At 46.9% G+C, this 17,227-nt stretch overlaps 11 protein-coding genes across 13 annotated transcripts; 5 read left to right on the top strand and 6 right to left on the bottom strand.

Moving 5' to 3' along the window:
* Positions 1–102: 102 nt before the first annotated feature.
* On the top strand, positions 103–1,139 carry LOC120284204. Its single transcript, XM_039294842.2, has one exon. It carries the CDS (start codon positions 477–479, stop codon positions 1,137–1,139), a length of 663 nt encoding a protein of 220 aa, XP_039150776.1. The 5' UTR covers positions 103–476.
* On the top strand, positions 1,049–1,636 carry LOC6728349. Its single transcript, XM_002103661.4, has one exon. The coding sequence runs from the start codon at positions 1,174–1,176 to the stop codon at positions 1,453–1,455; it is 282 nt and encodes a 93-aa protein (XP_002103697.2). The 5' UTR covers positions 1,049–1,173; the 3' UTR covers positions 1,456–1,636.
* A 139-nt stretch (positions 1,637–1,775) lies between these two features.
* On the bottom strand, positions 1,776–3,975 carry LOC6728351 (acyl-CoA Delta-9 desaturase). 2 transcript variants are annotated; one of them, XM_002103663.4, is made up of 4 exons: positions 2,883–3,975; positions 2,479–2,815; positions 2,178–2,363; positions 1,776–2,108 (listed from the first exon to the last, which is right to left on the bottom strand). In XM_002103663.4, the coding sequence occupies exons 1-4, from the start codon at positions 3,127–3,129 to the stop codon at positions 1,793–1,795; spliced, it is 1,086 nt and encodes a 361-aa protein (XP_002103699.1). In that variant the 5' UTR covers positions 3,130–3,975; the 3' UTR covers positions 1,776–1,792. The 2 variants fall into 2 exon arrangements, with proteins under 2 accessions (XP_002103699.1, XP_016034976.1); XM_016175183.2 differs by having other exon boundaries at positions 1,968–2,108; positions 2,174–2,363.
* Positions 3,976–4,121: 146 nt separating this feature from the next.
* On the bottom strand, positions 4,122–5,746 carry LOC6728352 (probable enoyl-CoA hydratase echA8). The gene is made up of 4 exons (XM_016175182.3): positions 5,599–5,746; positions 5,432–5,537; positions 4,572–5,357; positions 4,122–4,512 (listed from the first exon to the last, which is right to left on the bottom strand). The coding sequence occupies exons 2-4, from the start codon at positions 5,532–5,534 to the stop codon at positions 4,265–4,267; spliced, it is 1,137 nt and encodes a 378-aa protein (XP_016034977.1). The 5' UTR covers positions 5,535–5,537; positions 5,599–5,746; the 3' UTR covers positions 4,122–4,264.
* A 143-nt stretch (positions 5,747–5,889) lies between these two features.
* On the top strand, positions 5,890–7,243 carry LOC6728353 (SUMO-activating enzyme subunit 1). The gene is made up of 3 exons (XM_002103665.4): positions 5,890–6,125; positions 6,193–6,621; positions 6,700–7,243. The coding sequence occupies exons 1-3, from the start codon at positions 6,019–6,021 to the stop codon at positions 7,175–7,177; spliced, it is 1,014 nt and encodes a 337-aa protein (XP_002103701.1). The 5' UTR covers positions 5,890–6,018; the 3' UTR covers positions 7,178–7,243.
* LOC6728354 (proteasome subunit alpha type-2) lies at positions 7,217–8,474 on the bottom strand. The gene is made up of 5 exons (XM_002103666.4): positions 8,277–8,474; positions 8,098–8,174; positions 7,773–8,028; positions 7,552–7,707; positions 7,217–7,487 (listed from the first exon to the last, which is right to left on the bottom strand). Exons 1-5 carry the CDS (start codon positions 8,315–8,317, stop codon positions 7,313–7,315), a joined length of 705 nt encoding a protein of 234 aa, XP_002103702.1. The 5' UTR covers positions 8,318–8,474; the 3' UTR covers positions 7,217–7,312.
* On the bottom strand, positions 8,311–10,368 carry LOC6728355 (zinc finger protein OZF). 2 transcript variants are annotated; one of them, XM_016175181.3, is made up of 2 exons: positions 10,138–10,368; positions 8,311–10,084 (listed from the first exon to the last, which is right to left on the bottom strand). In XM_016175181.3, the coding sequence occupies exon 2, from the start codon at positions 10,078–10,080 to the stop codon at positions 8,584–8,586; it is 1,497 nt and encodes a 498-aa protein (XP_016034979.1). In that variant the 5' UTR covers positions 10,081–10,084; positions 10,138–10,368; the 3' UTR covers positions 8,311–8,583. The 2 variants fall into 2 exon arrangements, with proteins under 2 accessions (XP_016034979.1, XP_016034978.1); XM_016175180.3 differs by having other exon boundaries at positions 8,311–10,091.
* A 156-nt stretch (positions 10,369–10,524) lies between these two features.
* LOC6728356 (interleukin enhancer-binding factor 2 homolog) lies at positions 10,525–11,958 on the top strand. The gene is made up of 3 exons (XM_002103668.4): positions 10,525–10,713; positions 10,777–10,905; positions 10,967–11,958. The coding sequence occupies exons 1-3, from the start codon at positions 10,549–10,551 to the stop codon at positions 11,861–11,863; spliced, it is 1,191 nt and encodes a 396-aa protein (XP_002103704.1). The 5' UTR covers positions 10,525–10,548; the 3' UTR covers positions 11,864–11,958.
* LOC6728357 (sialic acid synthase) lies at positions 11,878–13,257 on the bottom strand. Its single transcript, XM_002103669.4, has 2 exons — positions 12,853–13,257; positions 11,878–12,697 (listed from the first exon to the last, which is right to left on the bottom strand). Exons 1-2 carry the CDS (start codon positions 13,186–13,188, stop codon positions 11,915–11,917), a joined length of 1,119 nt encoding a protein of 372 aa, XP_002103705.2. The 5' UTR covers positions 13,189–13,257; the 3' UTR covers positions 11,878–11,914.
* Positions 13,258–13,918: 661 nt separating this feature from the next.
* Positions 13,919–15,512, top strand: LOC6728358 (serine/threonine-protein phosphatase alpha-2 isoform). The gene is made up of 2 exons (XM_016176844.3): positions 13,919–15,215; positions 15,310–15,512. The coding sequence occupies exon 1, from the start codon at positions 14,138–14,140 to the stop codon at positions 15,044–15,046; it is 909 nt and encodes a 302-aa protein (XP_016034980.1). The 5' UTR covers positions 13,919–14,137; the 3' UTR covers positions 15,047–15,215; positions 15,310–15,512.
* A 705-nt stretch (positions 15,513–16,217) lies between these two features.
* On the bottom strand, positions 16,218–17,097 carry LOC6728360 (c-Myc-binding protein homolog). Its single transcript, XM_002103672.4, has 2 exons — positions 16,938–17,097; positions 16,218–16,875 (listed from the first exon to the last, which is right to left on the bottom strand). The coding sequence occupies exons 1-2, from the start codon at positions 16,947–16,949 to the stop codon at positions 16,363–16,365; spliced, it is 525 nt and encodes a 174-aa protein (XP_002103708.1). The 5' UTR covers positions 16,950–17,097; the 3' UTR covers positions 16,218–16,362.
* Between the last annotated feature and the right edge of the window lie 130 nt (positions 17,098–17,227).

Below are 17,227 nucleotides of genomic sequence, written 5' to 3' on the forward strand. Positions count from 1 at the left end.
TTATTACAGCGGTTTTACAGATTATATTTATAGCGGTTATTATTATTTATTGACCAATAAATTAAACATTTATTGTGACATTTTGCAAATCAAAATGACTTTACTTTGAAGTAGTTTTATGTTTAAAATTGGTGTGAACTGTCGTTTGTAATTTACATGTATGTACATACGATACATACAAATATAAATCTTACGTTTAACGGAAATTGTCTGTAAATTATTAATTTTATTATTAACCTTTCTGTGAGTGATCAAATTCATTACGATTTTGTTAGATTTCTTGTAATTTTAACAGTTCATATTAACTCTTTTCAAAGGCTTGCCACTTTAGTTTTGACATTCAAGTTGTCAAGTTGCATATAAAATAAATAGAAAAGTTTTTTTTTATTACCGATTTGCAAAAAGCATTAATAAAACATTAATAAAATAAAACAATACTAGAAAATTAGCTAAAGCAATTTGTCAAGTTGATAAGGATGATGAGCATTGGTCCTATAACCTTCCAAGTATACCACAAGCGTTTGGTGAATGTGCTGCTTTTAACTCTGTCCAGGATGCTGGTCGTGTCCAGCTTTCTGGCGGATGCCATTTACATCTGCCAAAACTGGCGACTGGAGCAGAGCATTCTGAACATTAACTATGGATGCGGACGGATGGCGGCTGGAGTGTGCATCAGCCTGATGGCGATTGGACAATTTGTTGGCTCGGCGCTGATTGTGACCAGAAAGAGGATTTATGTGGGCACGGGTCTGCTTTGGCTGGCGGGTTACCTGCGGATGGCCCTCAATCCGACGCAGCGAAACCTCGCCAAGTATTTCCAGGTGTGCAATGTGATCAGTGCCCTGTTGCTCATAGTGCTGAGGTCTCGACGCACAGCCGTTGTCGCGTTCCTGCTGCTTACCATCGTGAACTGGAAGGATATGGAGCGGTATCTGTGGATCGTCTTCTACAAGTTCGGCGAGAAGCTCATGGCTTATCAGAAAAACTCCACCGTGGGACTGACGGGCCTACAGCATGGGGACATGCAAACCTTGGATGATCCGTCTTTGGCCTCGAGGGAAAGTTTCTGGCACAAAGTGTCCGTGGCTGGCGGATTTATCTTTATTGTCGTGAATGGCCATCTGAATATCATGTTTTAAACTGTCAGTCCATTCAGAAATAACACCCCTATATATGATGTCGCAAGAAACCGATCCGGAACCAAGTCTCGTACCGCAGCTAAAATGTGAGCCGACCAACACTGGCAATTTCCTTTGCCTGCACACATCGCCGCCTCTCCAGATCGCTCTGCACGGCATGTCGGCCCTCACCCACACGCGTTTGTCCAAGAACGCCTTCGATCTCTGTCTGGAACTGATGGAGGCGGGTGTCAAGTCGAAGGCCCTGGCGGACATAGTCCTGTACACACTGAAGTGCAAGAAAGATGCGAATTTGATTCATTCTCAGACGCCATAAAACTGAAAATTTCCTACAGACGGACACCTGCTGATTACTCTTATCGCATACGACCTCATCAACTCAAACCTCAAGCCTGGTCGTGATCACTCGAAGAAATCCCTATTTCGATAAGCAATATCAGTTATAATTCGCACACACTATTAGCGACCATCATAAATATATGATAAGAGACCAGCTACCCATTGTGTTTGGATTTCCATTTTCAGACGTGCAAGATAAATTGGCAATAGTAGTTTCCTTTTAGAATATAACCGATCAATATATTTAATCTTAGTGAAAATCGCTTAAAGTTTGTACTTAATAAGTTTTTCATTTGAGAGTACTATATCAATCGTCATCTACTTTTATCCACGAGGAGCACGTTCCTGGCATCCTCCGCTGTCAGGTCCTTATCGCCCCAGCCCCACAGTTCGTGGCTACCGTCACCAGTGCGGAGCACCCGTCGCTGGATCACGTCGGGAGCCACCGTCTTGAGGTCGTAGGCCCAGCCGATCTTGGCGAACAAGTCGATGAAGGCCGTCGTTATGTTCAGGGAGTAGCGACCCCATTCGGCCGTCTTGTAGTCCCATGGAAACGCGTGATGGTAGTTGTGCCATCCCTCGCCAAAGGTGAAGGCCGATACATAGGCATTCTGGGTGGGATTCATGCTCCTGGATAGATAGATAGCAACAACATAATAAATATGAAAGTACTCACTACCAGAACTAGTGATTACCTACTTGTCGTATGGCCGATTTCCGAATTTATGGGCCGCGCTGTTCACCAGCCAGGTCATGTTAAGCTGGAAGCACCACCTGAACATGGTGGCCACGAACCAGGAGGAGGCCAGCGTCTCATTCCAGTAAACCATTGGAATTACGGTGGGCAGAACGAAGCAGGCCAGCGGCATGAGGATATAGTAGTGCCTATAAATGATTTTTATAACTGATTAAATGAGTCCTCAATTTGAACCCTCCAGGACTCCCTTTTATAATTTGCATTTAGATTATTTTGAGCCCCGAAAAGCTAACAAATAATTACTTTCGTTGGAACATCAAGATGGGATCGGCGCGCAGGTCGGAGAGGTCCAGTCCCCTTCCCTTTTCCTTGATATCCGGATGCTTCTTGCAGAGCAGCCAGCCCACATGGGAGAAGAAAAATCCCCTGGTGGCGTTGTGTGGATCTGCATCAGTTTCCGAGAATTTGTGGTGGACGCGATGGTCACGGGCCCAATGGAAGACAGCATCCTGAAAGGCGATCGTATTGAAGATGACCAGTAGCAGGCGCAGGGGCCACTTGGCCTTGTAAGTGCGATGCGCCCACAGACGATGGGCACCGGCTGTAACGCCCAGCATGCCAATGATATATAATACGGCAGCTTTTGGGCACCAAAGGAACCGATTAGAAGGCAAATAATCCAAGACTAGAAGGTACATTCAGCTAACCGAAAAGTGTGGTGGCCAGTTTCGCCCTTGTGAATATGGAGTGCAGGCCATATAGAGCAGCCAGGTGGACCAATGCGAACAGGATTATATTCCGCCAGACTAGGGGTAGCCGACGCTTCTCAGCTCGTTTCAACTGGAATCTGTCGGTGGTCAGGTCACCGTCGACTGTTTGTGCATCGTCCTCGAAAAGGACGCCCGTTTCTTTGGAGGACTCATCCTGATGGTATATCCTTGAGTAGGGCGCCATATCGTCACCTTCTTTCACTGCACTTAACCACTGATTAGCACTATTATCCTTATCGTTTTAAGTTAAAAGTCCTTATCCGTTATGTAGTTCAGGGAACCGCCCTTATCCTTTCTCGAAATTAAGGGACAAATCCTTAAGTCCTTATCACGAATCAAAACGTTTGTTATGCGTAATAATTTGATTGATATCCTTGCACGATGCAATCTTGGTTCTTGGCCCGACCGAATCTGACACTTGCACTATTACTTCTGCCATTGGAATCACTGAAGCTCAAACATATAAGCTCACGTAATAGCAACTTGACTTCGCCTATAAAGCAGAAGCAACCATAATTATGAATGACCCCAGATCAGTGGTATTAGAATAGGCGGAACCTGAAGAACCTTTTCAGTCGTAGGTAGCTGGCGAGCTCATAAATGAAAATGCTAATGGAAATTGTAAACACTTGGTTCGAAAACTCAATCCTAGTTCGAATTTAGATTTTACCAGAGATTTCCGGTTTTTTTTTTTTTGGTACCAACATTGTTTTATGAAAATATCATATATGTTTTAGATTAACCTAAGTTCTGTGAACTTATAAGCCATTGTTTACATCGAAGTGGTTCCGATTTCTTCACGTTCATTCGTTACGACCTGAATCGCTTTAATAATGAGCCGGAATCGCGTAGTATCGGTTCAAGAACGAATAATGATTCCGTAATAGGCATTTGAAGTGCTCATACACTTGTATGTCGAGGGGTGATCAAGAAATCTGAATGCATTTTTATGTACATTTCAGTGAAATAACTTTAAGCGACAGTTGAAAAATCATAAAGCTTGAGAGAATATGAACAATTAATATAAAGAGCTCTGTGCCAGCTTTTACTAGAGATTAAACTACAAAGTTCAAAGAACGAATTCACAAAATATCTCTTTTGCTTGTAATCTGATAAATTAATAAGTAAGCCATTCCAAAATGTAATATTCAATGTAATATTAGAAGATTAAAGCCATTCACATTTGAACCGTTTACGGCAATGTATTTGAATAAGTTAGAAAGGTCGAATGAATCAGTTTGAAACTGGTAATAGGTGCGTTATGTACAAAATTAAATTAAATGATTTGGAACAGATAATTTTGTTTGGATAAGGCATAACTACTTTTCGTTTGGCTTATCCTTGGGATCTTTACTATCGACACTTTCAGCCGCACTTTCCTCGGCCTTCTTCGACTTCTTCTGTGCTTTTTCCGCTTGCTTTTGCTTTTCGGCCTCAGCCAGAGCGGCCTCCTGTTCCTGCTTTAGTTTTTCCTTCTGCGCAGCAGCCTCGGCCACTTCCTCATCGTCCCAGTCCGCCATCGAGCGGTCGCGCTTTAGCCACGAATGCGTGGTGTCCGGCTTGAAGGCTGCATGGGAAAATAAGAGATTGAGAAGATGTACTGCCACTGGTGCTGAAGCAACTCACTCTGGTTGAACCATTTGATGCCGTTCTGCATGTCCTCGATGATCTCGCGGGACGTGAACATCACCTCGTTCTGCACCGCCTGGTGGAACGTTGAGGTCTCGAACGTGCTCGAGTAGACCGAGTTGCGATCGTGGATGAGCGCGCGTTGCGGGAACTTGGCCAGACAGGTGGCCAGCTCCAGGGCATTGCCCAAGGCCGTGCCCGTGGGCACAATCCTGTTGACCAGACCAATGTCGTGAGCCTCCTGGGAGCCCACCGGACGTCCCGTGAGTATCAGGTCCAGGGCACGCGACAATCCGATCATGGCCGGCAGCCGAATGGTGCCGGCATCGAGCATAGGCACACCAAAGCGTCGATTGAAAAATCCCAGTACTGCGGACTCCTCCATCACGCGCAGATCGCACATGAGAGCCAGTTCCAGACCGTTGGCTATGCAGTAGCCATTGATGCCGCACACCACCGGCTTCTTGATCTGACGACGCGTGGGACCCACGGAGCCCTCCGGTCGCATCAGGATGTCGACGCTGATCTCCTCCTTCTCGTCGGTGCTAATCTCTAGGATGTCGAAGCCGGAGCAAAAGGAGCCGCCCACGCCGTACAGCACGGCCACCGGCGAGGTGTCGTCCGCCTCGAAATTGGCGAAGGCGTCGCAAAGCTGCGATGCAGTGAGCGAATCGATGGCATTGCGCTGCTGCGGTCGATTGATGCCGATCAGCGTGATGTTCTTGTCCTTTTCCACCAGTATGTTCTTCGGTGGCGAAGCCTCTGCCTCCTGGGTCGCTGGATCTGCAGCAATTGAACGGTTACTACTTAAGTAGTAGTCCACATTATGTCACCGGCTTTTTCGCCGACTTACATACCTTTGTGCAGCGCTTTTGTCGAGGAAAATGTGCGACTCGCGGCGGTGAAACGTGCTTGCTGACCCACCTGCTGGGCCAACAGACTGCCAAATTTGCGGAGCATGATCTAAGCCAAAATGGCAATCAATTATTCTGCACAACGGAGAGCAACAAGCATAAAGACTTACCGGAAAATTAAATATTGGTCAGATTTCGTAAAAACAATTCGATAGTAATTGTCTTACAGAGCTGCCACCATTTTGTGGCAATCCTATTGTGCTAGCTTTTTCCCGCTAAACTTAGCTATTTTAAAGCTTTGTTGGCTTGGCAGTAAATTATTAACATAACGCAACTCAATTTGTTTAATAAGATGTTAGGATATCCTTACAAAAAGTATCAAAAATTATAATTATTATAATTGTTATATTTTAAATATTTTATAAAGTTTTCTTCAGTGCGTACAGAAACAGTTGGCAGCACTGCTTTTGTAAGATGCGTTTTGGCATTTTCAAAAGGCGTTAGTGTATTTTTGTGGCGTCTCACTGAAGTTGTTGCAAAAAATTGGCATTAAGCTGTGAAAAATACATTTTAAACTTGATAAATAAATAATGGTCGTGGATATGGACACCAGCGAGACAGCCGTGGAGCTCACGGAGGCGGAGAACGAGCTGTACGACAGACAAATCCGACTCTGGGGTCTGGAATCTCAAAAACGGTGCGTGCAAAAAAGCCGGCATTCCGCAATGGCGCTATAATGCGCTAAAATATATTTTCAATTTCAGCCTTCGCACGGCCAAGATTCTCATCGCCGGACTGTGCGGCCTGGGCGCCGAGATAACCAAGAACATCATCCTGTCCGGAGTGAACTCCGTGAAGCTACTGGACGACAAGAACGTAACCGAGGAGGACTTTTGTTCGCAATTCCTTGCCCCCCGTGAATCGCTGAACACCAACCGTGCCGAGGCATCATTAACACGGGCACGTGCTCTCAATCCCATGGTGAACATCTCCGCCGACCACGAGCCCTTGAAGGAGAAGGCCTCGGAGTTCTTTGGCCAGTTCGATGTGGTGGTGGTCAATGGCGCGACCAACGAGGAACTGTTGCGCATTGACACCATTTGCCGAGACCTGGGAGTCAAGTTCATAGCCACCGATGTGTGGGGCACCTTCGGGTTCTACTTTGCCAGTCTGCAGAAGCACAGCTACGTCGAGTAAGTCTCACTATCTACCATTGCTCAGAAACAGAATTTAAGTCTTTGCTGCTAACTTAATGTCCATTTTTATTCCAGGGATGTTATCAAGCACAAGGTCGTAGCCAATTCGGAGAAGAAAAAGAAGTATGAAACGGTGTCCATTCCAACGCAGCGTGATGTCGAATATCCCGGCTACTCTGCTTGGCTTGATTTTGATGTTACCGAGCCTAGTTATTTGCGCAAATTGAAGCGCAATGGACCGGGTGTTTTGCTGTTAAGTGTGCTCCAAAAGTTCCGCACAACCCACAAGCGCGATCCCAGCTACAAGACTCGAGAAGCTGACCTGGAATTGCTTCGCGGAATTCGCGACGAACTGCTGCCCAACTCTATACTGGGCGACGAAGCTCTGGGTATGATTTTTGCGCAGATCTCGCCAGCGGTCGCTGTTGTTGGCGGCGTTGTGGCCCAAGAGGTCATCAAGGTGGTTACTAAATTGGAAGCGCCTCACCGTAATCTGTTCGTTTTTGACCCCGAAACTTGTGCCGGATACGTTGAGGCCATCGAAGCGAAATGAATTTAACCACTAAAGTCTTATATATTAAAAATCTGAATATCAAATAACACCAGTTGTAAAATTTTATTTGTTTTTTAATGTCCCGTACTTATTAAGAAAGCTTAGCTTGTGGTAATCTTAGCGGGGCGTTTAAGCTTAGGGGATGCTGGCCAAATAGTCCTTGATGGAGGCGGGGTCCAGGCGCTGGAATCCGTTCTGATCGCAGATTCCGATCTCAATGTTGTCGGCAGTCATTTTTCCCTCAAAACCTTCCTTCAGCGTAAGGATGGCGGTGTGAACAGCGTCGTCCAGCTCCAGATCTTCGCTGTAGCTGAAGGTGGATGACAATATGTGTGACTTGCGACTTTAATGGGTGTACTATTATTGGTGCTTACCGCTTCTCCAGGAAAGTTTTGCCGTTCACTGCGTTCTTGCCCATGGCAGTGGCCTTCCAGGCAAAGTAGGCGCCCGAAGGATCGGATTGGTAGAGATACGGACGATCATTGTCCCAGCCGCAGATCAGTAGGGAAACGCCGAAGGGACGAACGCCACTGTTGGTGGGATTGGATACGATTATCCGTGGGAACTCAAAGTGGAGGACAGCGCGGACACTTACCCGGACTGAGTGTACTCCTGCATGAGCGTGGCCACGCGCTGCACCAGCTGCGACACTGGAATAGGCTCCTTGTAGGTCAGGTAGTAAGTCTGGGCGATCTTGCGGGCCTGCTTGACCAGCAGGCGGTAGTCCGGACCCATTCCCGAGTACACCATGCCGATGTGGTTGTAGATCATCTCCACGCGATGTACACTGTGCTGCTCATACAGCGGTGACTTGTGTTTGTTCTCTGTGGCAATGACGACGCCGTTGGAAGCTACAGCCAAAAAAAAGAAAAGAAAGTGTGTTAGTTGAATGCACAGGACTGGCTGCACGTCATACTAACCTATAATGCCCACCGAGGGAGCTCCGCCGGATACGGCCGCCAATGCATACTCCAGTTGGACGAGTTTTCCGGAAGGACTGCAAACGATTGAAAATTGTACTTATTGCCCAGTCATGGCGGCAGGTTGAGTTGCGCGGGGCGAAGCGAATGCTCTGCTCGGGCTATAGCGATGCTCTCACCTGAACGTGGTCAACGAAAAGCTATAGCGTTCGGTAGCCATATTTCCTGGGCCGCAAATGCAGTTATTTGATGTGTAAAATGAAAAAGCCGACTTATTTCGCACAGAAACAAAAATGACACAGCAATTGGGCGGCAGTGTGACCGAATGCTGAATGCCAAATATGGTACAGCTCGATCAGGGGGACTGAACAAATGGGCACACTTTTGAAAATCAAAACTTCAAAAAATATTGAAACTCATTTATTTGTTTTCGCCTACTTTACTTATCATTACATTATTTCTAAGATAATTCTAAACTAATTAGTTTTAATCCGAGTTTATGCCGCAGTGGTTTGTCCGCAGGTGTCGTCCAAGACTGGACTTCTGTGTGTATCGGGCTGAGCAGTGTGAACACTTGAAGGGTTTTTCTCCCGTATGCGTTCGCAAGTGTTCCTCGTGGTCTGCGCTTCTCGCAAACTCCTTGGAGCAGTGGGAACACTTGAAGGGCAATTCTCCCGTGTGCGTTCGCAAGTGCATATGAAGAGACGAGCTGGTTGTATAGGACTTCGAGCAGTGGGGACACTCGAAGTGGTTTCTTCCAGTATGCTCTTGCAGGTGCACCAGCAGTTGCGAGCTTAGCTTAAATTCCTTCGAGCAGTGGGAACACTTGGGGGGCTTTTCTCCAGAATGATCAAGCAAATGCACCCGAAGATGCGTACGACATTTGAAGTCCTTGGAGCAGTGAGCACACTTAAAGGGTCGCTCTCCCGTATGCACTTCCTGATGCTCCACAAGATGTGACTTCTTGAAGAAAGATTTCGAGCATTCGGCGCACTTAAACTGCCGCTCTCTTGTATGCGAACGCACGTGGACGCGGTAAAGTGACCTCGTGGCAAAGGTGGCTGAGCACTGGGAACACTTAAGGGGCTCTCTTCCTGCGTGCTCAAGTATGTGTAGTTGAAGACTCGAATTCTTTGCAAAGGTCTCTGAGCAATGGGAACACTTAAATGGGTCTTCGCCCGCGTGCATTCGCAAATGAATTTGCAAGCCATCATTCTGAAGAAAAGTCTTCGGGCACTGTGTACACTTAAAGGATCTTTCGGCGTGCGTCAGCAAGTGCTTTTGTAGAATTGACCTGAGCTTAAAACTCTTCGAGCAGTGGGAACACTTAAAGGGCCGTCCCTCCTTATGAGTTCGCAAGTGATCCTTGAGATGCGAACTGTTTTTAAATGCCTTTTCGCAATGGGTACACTCAAAGGGTCGTTCTTCACTGTGCGTGCGTAAGTGTACCGTAAGATACGATTTTCGCGCAAACGACGTTGCGCACTGGGAACACTTGAAGTGCCGCTCTCCAGTGTGCTCAAGCAGATGTTGTTTAAGCGATGAATCCTGGGTAAAGGTCTTTGAGCAGTGGGAACACTTATGAGGTCGCTTCTCGTGTTTGAGCAAGTGTCGCTTGTAATGCAACCTGCGTCTAAAGCTCTTGGAGCACTCGAACGGACGTTCTTCTGCATGAAGTCGCAAGTGTGATTCGAGGTTTTCCTTTTTTGTAAACGCCTTTTGGCATTGGGTACACTTAAACGTATCTGTTCGCTTTCGCAAGAGGCGCTTCTCTGCTATTTTGGATTTACATGTCTTCAGCATCGACGGGACGCTTGTAACTGGCTCCAAATCTTTGTCATAAATACAGGATTCCTCGATCTTTATTTCGTTTTCAAGCTCTTCGAAGTCGCTGTTAGAAATGAAGATTAATTCTTCCTCGAAAGTGTCTTCTTGTGTTGGTTCGTTCTTAACGAGGCCTTGATCTACGTTCGCCAGATCCATAGTTCTGAAAACTATTAACATTAGGAGTCATCTCTATTGCGATTTCAAAATACTTACGAATAACTTTATGCGCTTTTAAGTCGATTGTAGTGCTGGAATTTCTTACAACAAAAGGGTAAGACCATCAACATAAAAATCAGAACGTTGCTTGTACACAAAGCGTTTTCCTGGAACTGATTGAAGCCTTGTTGCACTAGCTACAACTACAAAATTATGCAGATTTAAAAACACCAGTCTCCGTATTTTATTCAATCGATTTATGCATTCTAATGTAGTAAAATGTTCAATTGTTCAAAATGTTTGCCCTCAAAAATATTAATTAAGCGGTATATTTTGAAAACGCGTTTAGCCCCTCTTTGAAGTCGTTTTTTACCGGTTCGGCTTTGGTCACACTGTTTACCTATCTGTTAAAGAAAACAGAACGCTGCGGCGTTGCGAAAATAATTAAAAATTCATCCCCACAGGAATATGGTTCGCGGAGCTCTCCGAGGTGGCCGCCCCATGCGCGGCGGCATACGTCCGCCGTTCAAAAAGACATTTGTGCCGCGCCATCCCTTCGATCTGACCCTCGCGGAGGTCTTCTTCCCCAAAGTTCCATCCGCCGGCGCCGTTGACGATTCTGCTTTGACTGCGGTAAATCAATAAATTTCTTGCGTCTCCAAGGTGTTTGCAATGGGAAAACAATCTACATTTCAGGCGCTGCTGAAGCGTAACCAGGACCTGAGTCCCACTCCCAGCGAGCAAACGGCTATTGGCAATCTAGTGACCAAGGTGCAGGCTGTTCTCGACAATCTGGTGGTTGCACCCGGGGATCTGACCACTTGTGTAAGTACATTACACCACTCCCTGATATTTGCATGTTGAGACTGTTCTGGTTATTCCACAGCAACTGGAGGAAGTGCGTCAGGTTGGCTCCTTCAAGAAGGGCACCATTCTGACGGGCAACAATGTAGCCGATGTGGTTGTTATACTCAAAACACTGCCCACCAAGGAGTCCGTCGATGCGCTGGCCAAAAAAGTGGAGGCCGACCTGAAGGCCAGCATGAAGACTGAAGTTCTGACCAAGGGCGATCAGCACACCGTACAGATCCATGAGCGCGGCTTCGACATCGCCAACGTGCATGCTAAGGTGCGCATTCTGATCGCCACCTTGCCGCAGAATCTGCGCAAGCTAGAGCCGGAGATCCATTTGGATCACAAGCTGATGCAGAGCCATCTGGCTGCCATTCGGCACACGCGGTGGTTCGAGGAAAATGCCCACCATTCCTCTATAAAGGTGCTCATTCGTATTCTCAAGGATCTCACCAGGCGCTTCGACGCCTTTTCGCCGCTGTCGGCGTGGATGCTGGACCTGATCGCCCATCTGGCCATCATGAACAACCCGTCGCGACAGGCACTGCCCATCAACCTGGCCTTCCGTCGCGTCTTTCAGCTGCTCTCCGCCGGGCTCTTCCTGCCCGGCTCGGCCGGCATCACGGATCCCACCGAGCCGGGACACATCCGTGTGCACACTGCCATGACATTGGAGCAGCAGGATGTGTGCTGCTATACATCTCAGACGCTGCTCCGCGTGCTGGCCCACGGCGGATACAAACACATTTTGGGACTGGAGGGCAACACCAGCGTTGTGCGCGAAATGTCCGTCTGGAACGGAGTGTGCATTTCCCCGCTGACCGCCGTCTACGAGAAGCCAACGGACAAGAAGGAGGGCGACATCGAGGAGGACATCGACATGATCGAGAATGAGAACGAAGACGACGGCAGCGACGATGGCGCCGAGTAATACAGCCCAAGCTATTCATTTACAATTGTATTTAAATTTCAAACCCATGATTCAATTGATTATACTACTCCCAAGTATGGGTTCATCCTCACCAATATTGCCTGCCAATTCCTTGCCTACCAAGTCCAGGTAATCCTCCGCTGTCAGGCCGCTGGGTTCACTGACCTTAATGGCCATATCTGCCAATTGCAACCTGTAACCCTTATTGAGGTTCCTAGCTGCCACAATGGATTTACCCAGTTTATTTCGGCAGGGCAGCTCGCAGGGTAAAATGGTTTTAGACTCAACGTGCTGAAGAGCTGCCTCTAGTTCCTCACCTCCATTTAACTTTTGAACTATTTCTTGTGGAGACATGGGAACTGAAGAGAGTTTAAAGTTGGTGATGGCTGTAGTCAGAGCTTTTAGTTCTTGCGGCTCCAGGGAGCAGCGATGATCGGAGCCCTTCTGACTCTTGTCCAGCGTAAAGTGGCGCTCCACTATGCGTGCTCCCAGCAAAACGGCTGCCTGGCTAATGACCACTCCCAGCTCATGACCCGAGTACCCAATTGCCACATTGGGAAAGCGCCTCCTTAAGACGGATATCAACTGCAAGCTGCAATCTTCGGGGTCAGTTGGGTACGATGAAACGCAGTGCATTAGAGCGAAGTCCTCTTTTCCTGACTCCCTCATAGTTTGCACAATCCTCTCCACAGTTTGCATAGTCTGCATTCCTGTGGAGATCACCAGGGGCAAGTTCAAATTGGCGGCCTTTTTGAGAAGCGGAAAGTTGTTTGCATCTCCGGAGCCAATCTTGATGAAGGGAACATTTAGATCGGCAAGGAACTCCAACGATCTCTGTTAAAGAAATCATATATGCATAATATATATGTGATTAATAACTATTTAGGCAAGGAAAAGGTAATCTTGAATGAATATCAAAGCCCTTGAAAACTCCCTTATAAATATACTTTTAAAAACTGTGTCATTTCTAACAATTAATTAATATCAACCTCATCCATGGCGGAAGCCGTAAAGTCCACATTTAACTCCTTGCAGTGGGCCTGCAGCTGGAGATACTGATCCTTGGAGAACTCCAGATACTCCTTGTGCTCTCCGTAGGTTTTTCCCCAGGCGTGATCGCTGATATATTCGCGATCTAGAGCGGATCTCGTAAACTTTGCTGGCAAATCGGATTTTTGAAACTTGACGCAGTGGCAACCGGCTTTCTTGGCCTCCCATATCATTTTCTTCGCTGTTTCCACACAACCTTGGTGGTTTTGGCCAATTTCCGCTATAATATAGACGGAATCAACTACTTTTCCGCTTATAATATCGTTTAACAGCATTTTGATTAAATTGAAACCCGCCTATTTAACAGTTAATTAAATGATTAGCGGGCGTAGGCAGGAAATGCTTAGAGTATCGAATTATCGATAACAAACATGAACACATTTCATAAAAAATCTTTTCATAGCATGATTGTTATATATCTATAAATATAATATTTTGAGAAAATTTAAGGGAAATTTATCATTTTTAATCATAACTCATATGGCTAGTTATTCCAATAAGGAAAAATGAATTAACCTACGTTCTGCAGGCGAATATTCTTATTGGCTATTTTGAATTTCGAATGTATTTAAATATCCCCTCGTTGCCGGGATATCGAATAGCAGCGTAAAATGCATCAATCTCCCACCTCTAGTCCCCAGTTAGTCATGCCAGGCGTGCCTGAGTGCGAGCGGGATGGCTAGTATGCACCTCGTCAGGGCTGCCACACCGCTGAAATGGAGTAAATGGACGCCATGCGTTTAATCGATTACTAACAGTGCGACAAGATTTCGAAGCTTGAGATTTGGCAGTTTCGAGCCTCTATAGGGTCGAGAATACCCTATTCGAATGAAAATATAAAAGTAGAGCTGTTGCGAAACTCTAGCAATGGATTGGAAATGTCCTTAACGAAATAAGAGTAATATGAATGCACCTACGTTATCGATTATTCACTATTTTGGCATGTTATCGATTAGATAAGATGGCGTCTATTATCTGGCCATATCCCCGACTTCCGGCAGTGTGGCAACACTAGCAAGAAGCACACTCGCCATCCCGCCCGCACTCACGCAACAGCATACGAGGAAATTTTCATACTTGTTAGCTGTGAAAAGTATTTAGCAGAAATAGTTTTGGGAAATTAAAGATTTCGAGGCTATTTCGGCGCTACCAACGATCGTTCGCGGTAACCTCGACACCCAACAGCAGCACTAGTGCACCAGATCCACACTTTCGCACGCAAACATGGGCGACGTGATGAATATCGACAGCATAATATCGCGACTTCTCGAAGTGCGTGGGGCACGGCCAGGTAAAAACGTACAGCTCTCCGAGGGCGAGATCCGGGGACTCTGCTTGAAGTCGCGCGAGATTTTCCTGTCGCAGCCCATTCTGCTCGAGCTGGAGGCACCGCTGAAGATTTGCGGCGACATCCATGGACAGTACTACGATCTGTTGCGTCTGTTCGAGTACGGCGGCTTTCCGCCGGAATCGAATTACCTGTTCCTCGGCGACTACGTCGATCGCGGCAAGCAGTCGCTGGAAACGATCTGCCTGCTGCTCGCCTACAAGATCAAATACTCGGAGAATTTCTTCCTGCTGCGCGGCAACCACGAATGCGCCAGCATCAATCGCATATACGGATTCTACGACGAATGCAAGCGTCGCTACAGCATCAAGTTGTGGAAGACATTCACTGACTGCTTCAACTGCCTGCCGGTGGCAGCCATTGTCGATGAGAAGATCTTCTGCTGCCACGGCGGCCTCAGTCCCGATTTGACCTCGATGGAGCAGATCCGTCGCATTATGCGGCCCACCGATGTGCCCGACCAGGGACTGCTGTGCGATCTCCTGTGGTCCGATCCCGATAAGGATACCATGGGCTGGGGCGAAAACGACCGCGGCGTTAGCTTCACCTTCGGTGCCGAGGTGGTGGCCAAGTTTTTGCAGAAGCACGAGTTCGATCTCATCTGCCGAGCCCATCAGGTCGTTGAGGATGGGTACGAGTTCTTTGCCAAACGCATGCTGGTCACCCTGTTCTCGGCGCCCAACTACTGCGGCGAGTTCGACAATGCCGGCGCCATGATGTCCGTGGACGACACGCTGATGTGCTCGTTCCAAATCCTCAAGCCAGCTGACAAGCGTAAAAAGTAATATCACACAACTGCAGCACCGCGAGCAGTCTTTTTCTATCTAAAACAGATCAATAAGAAATCCAAACAAGATACAAAAGAAAAACACGACAAAAACAACCACAAACCCAACCACACAACCAGCCAGAAATAAAATCCTTTGAAACAACACATCAAATGATGCATGAAACGTAAGTATTGGCTGCTGACGCAGAGTAACCAACTAGTGAATCACACTCTCACCCCAACCTTATCTCTGTTTTTGGTCACTTTTATCATCGGCAGCCGGGGCGAGTCGAAATTCACCAGAAAATCCACCAGCAATTCGGAATGGAATAGCAGCGCCACGATCAAAGGACATCCCCTGCGACATCCCTTCCAGCAGATGACTGCAGTTCTCCCCTTCCACCCCACACCCATTGAGATTTAAATCGCAATTACAAACACATTGACAAATACCATGATTAAAGCCACATATTTATTTGTAATAGCCTCCGTATACACATATGTATATCTACCGACCGACCGAACGAACGACCGACCGACCAAGCAACCAACCAACCAACCAACCATCCACCCACGCACACACATGTACACACATTTGAACACCAGCGCTTATAGGTTTTGTCCAAAATTTAAACACTAGGCAATCAACTGACCGTGCGAGCGCCTAACATTGCAGATTAGATGGAAACGGAGCAGCAGAGGAGCGACTGGACGCCAGTCGGTCACAAAGCATACAGATGTGGGGGCCCTGTAGTGCTCGTTGGCCTTAAGAGTATAGAGCAAGTGAAAACAAAACAAGAAACAAAAAATCGAAGAGGGGAAATCGTTGAACCGAGGAGGCGGAGGCGAATGCTTGCCAAGAAGTATAAAGAAGAATTATAAGCACTAAGTTTCGACCTTGAATCAGTTTTTTTTTTGTTCGTCCACACTGCAGTCCGACCGAATGGACCACGCCAGTCAGCCAGAAGAATAACCACACGAAAATCAACAAAATCTATTAGTTTGTCCCGAGAACTCCCTACCATTCATCAGCTATTCAAACGTCCGCTTCCCGTCATTTTAAGGATGTGTTTTTTAAAAATTAACTATTATTAATATGTATTATCAATAATCCTTTGTATTAATAAACAAATGATATAAAACGTGTATGAATTATGAAACTGATTTCAATAAACACATTTGAAAAATCCATAATACGCTGCATATCCAGCTTTATTTCGCTTTATTTACATGTAAATTTCGGAAAATACTTAACATTTCTTCATAAATGAATGCGTTCTAAATGGGATGTTCTTTTTTTTACGTTTGGTGTGTGCTGCTGTCATCTGAGATCTACTCGCTGGAGCCAGTGGCTTCAGCTTGGACGGTTGGACTTGGCTGTGCGGCTTCCTCGCTGGACACCACCGCGTTTCCCTCAATCTGGCAGGCCTCCACAGCGGCGGTTATCTCCGCAATGTCGGTCGAACTTTCGTCAGGTTTCTCCGGGCCGTTCTCCTGCTGCTGCTGCTCCACCGCCTCAGTGGGCTCGGCCACGGTCTGTGGCGCCTCCGTTGCGACCACCACTTCACTTGAAGCGACTGACTGATGACCCTGGAGCACGTCGGGATTGATGCTGTTGATGATGGCGCGCAGACGCTGGATCTCCTCGTTGGCCAGCTGCAGATCCTGCTGCAGGCGCTCGTACTTGTCGTGCTGGTGGCGCACCACGCCGATGTGGTTACGAATGTAGTCCATGGGATTCTCGGGCCGCTCCTTGATCACGCGTATGAAGAGCTTGGTCAGCGAGTCCAGGACGCTGCCGCGCTCCAGGTAGCGCCGGATCTCGTCGCGCTTCGGGTCAATGGGCTGTGTCATCGCGGAAGACTCTGCTTTAGCTAATGGCAATCAGTTTTTGGACAAAAGCTCACCTTAAAGGACATCTTTGCAAAATGGAGATGTGCGGTGTGGCTGCGGGCGCAACTTCGAAAAATGCCAAAGTCAAGCCCCCTTTGCACACTACTTTAGCCAGGGCTGCGTGCTGTCATCAAATGGAACTAGTTCGCTTCCAATTCACTTTTTATGGTTGCACTTTTAAAATTCAATTTTTTTTAATTTCCTAATTTTTAGAGTTTTGGAAAGTAAGCAGTTTGTTTGTTCTGCTCTGCAAATTATTTATTGGTAAGTTATTGGTAACTGAGTTAGCAGTTACCAGCAGTTA

This window comes from Drosophila simulans, chromosome 3R (assembly GCF_016746395.2).
Source record: "Drosophila simulans strain w501 chromosome 3R, Prin_Dsim_3.1, whole genome shotgun sequence".
Classification (NCBI taxonomy): Eukaryota; Metazoa; Arthropoda; class Insecta; order Diptera; family Drosophilidae; genus Drosophila; species Drosophila simulans.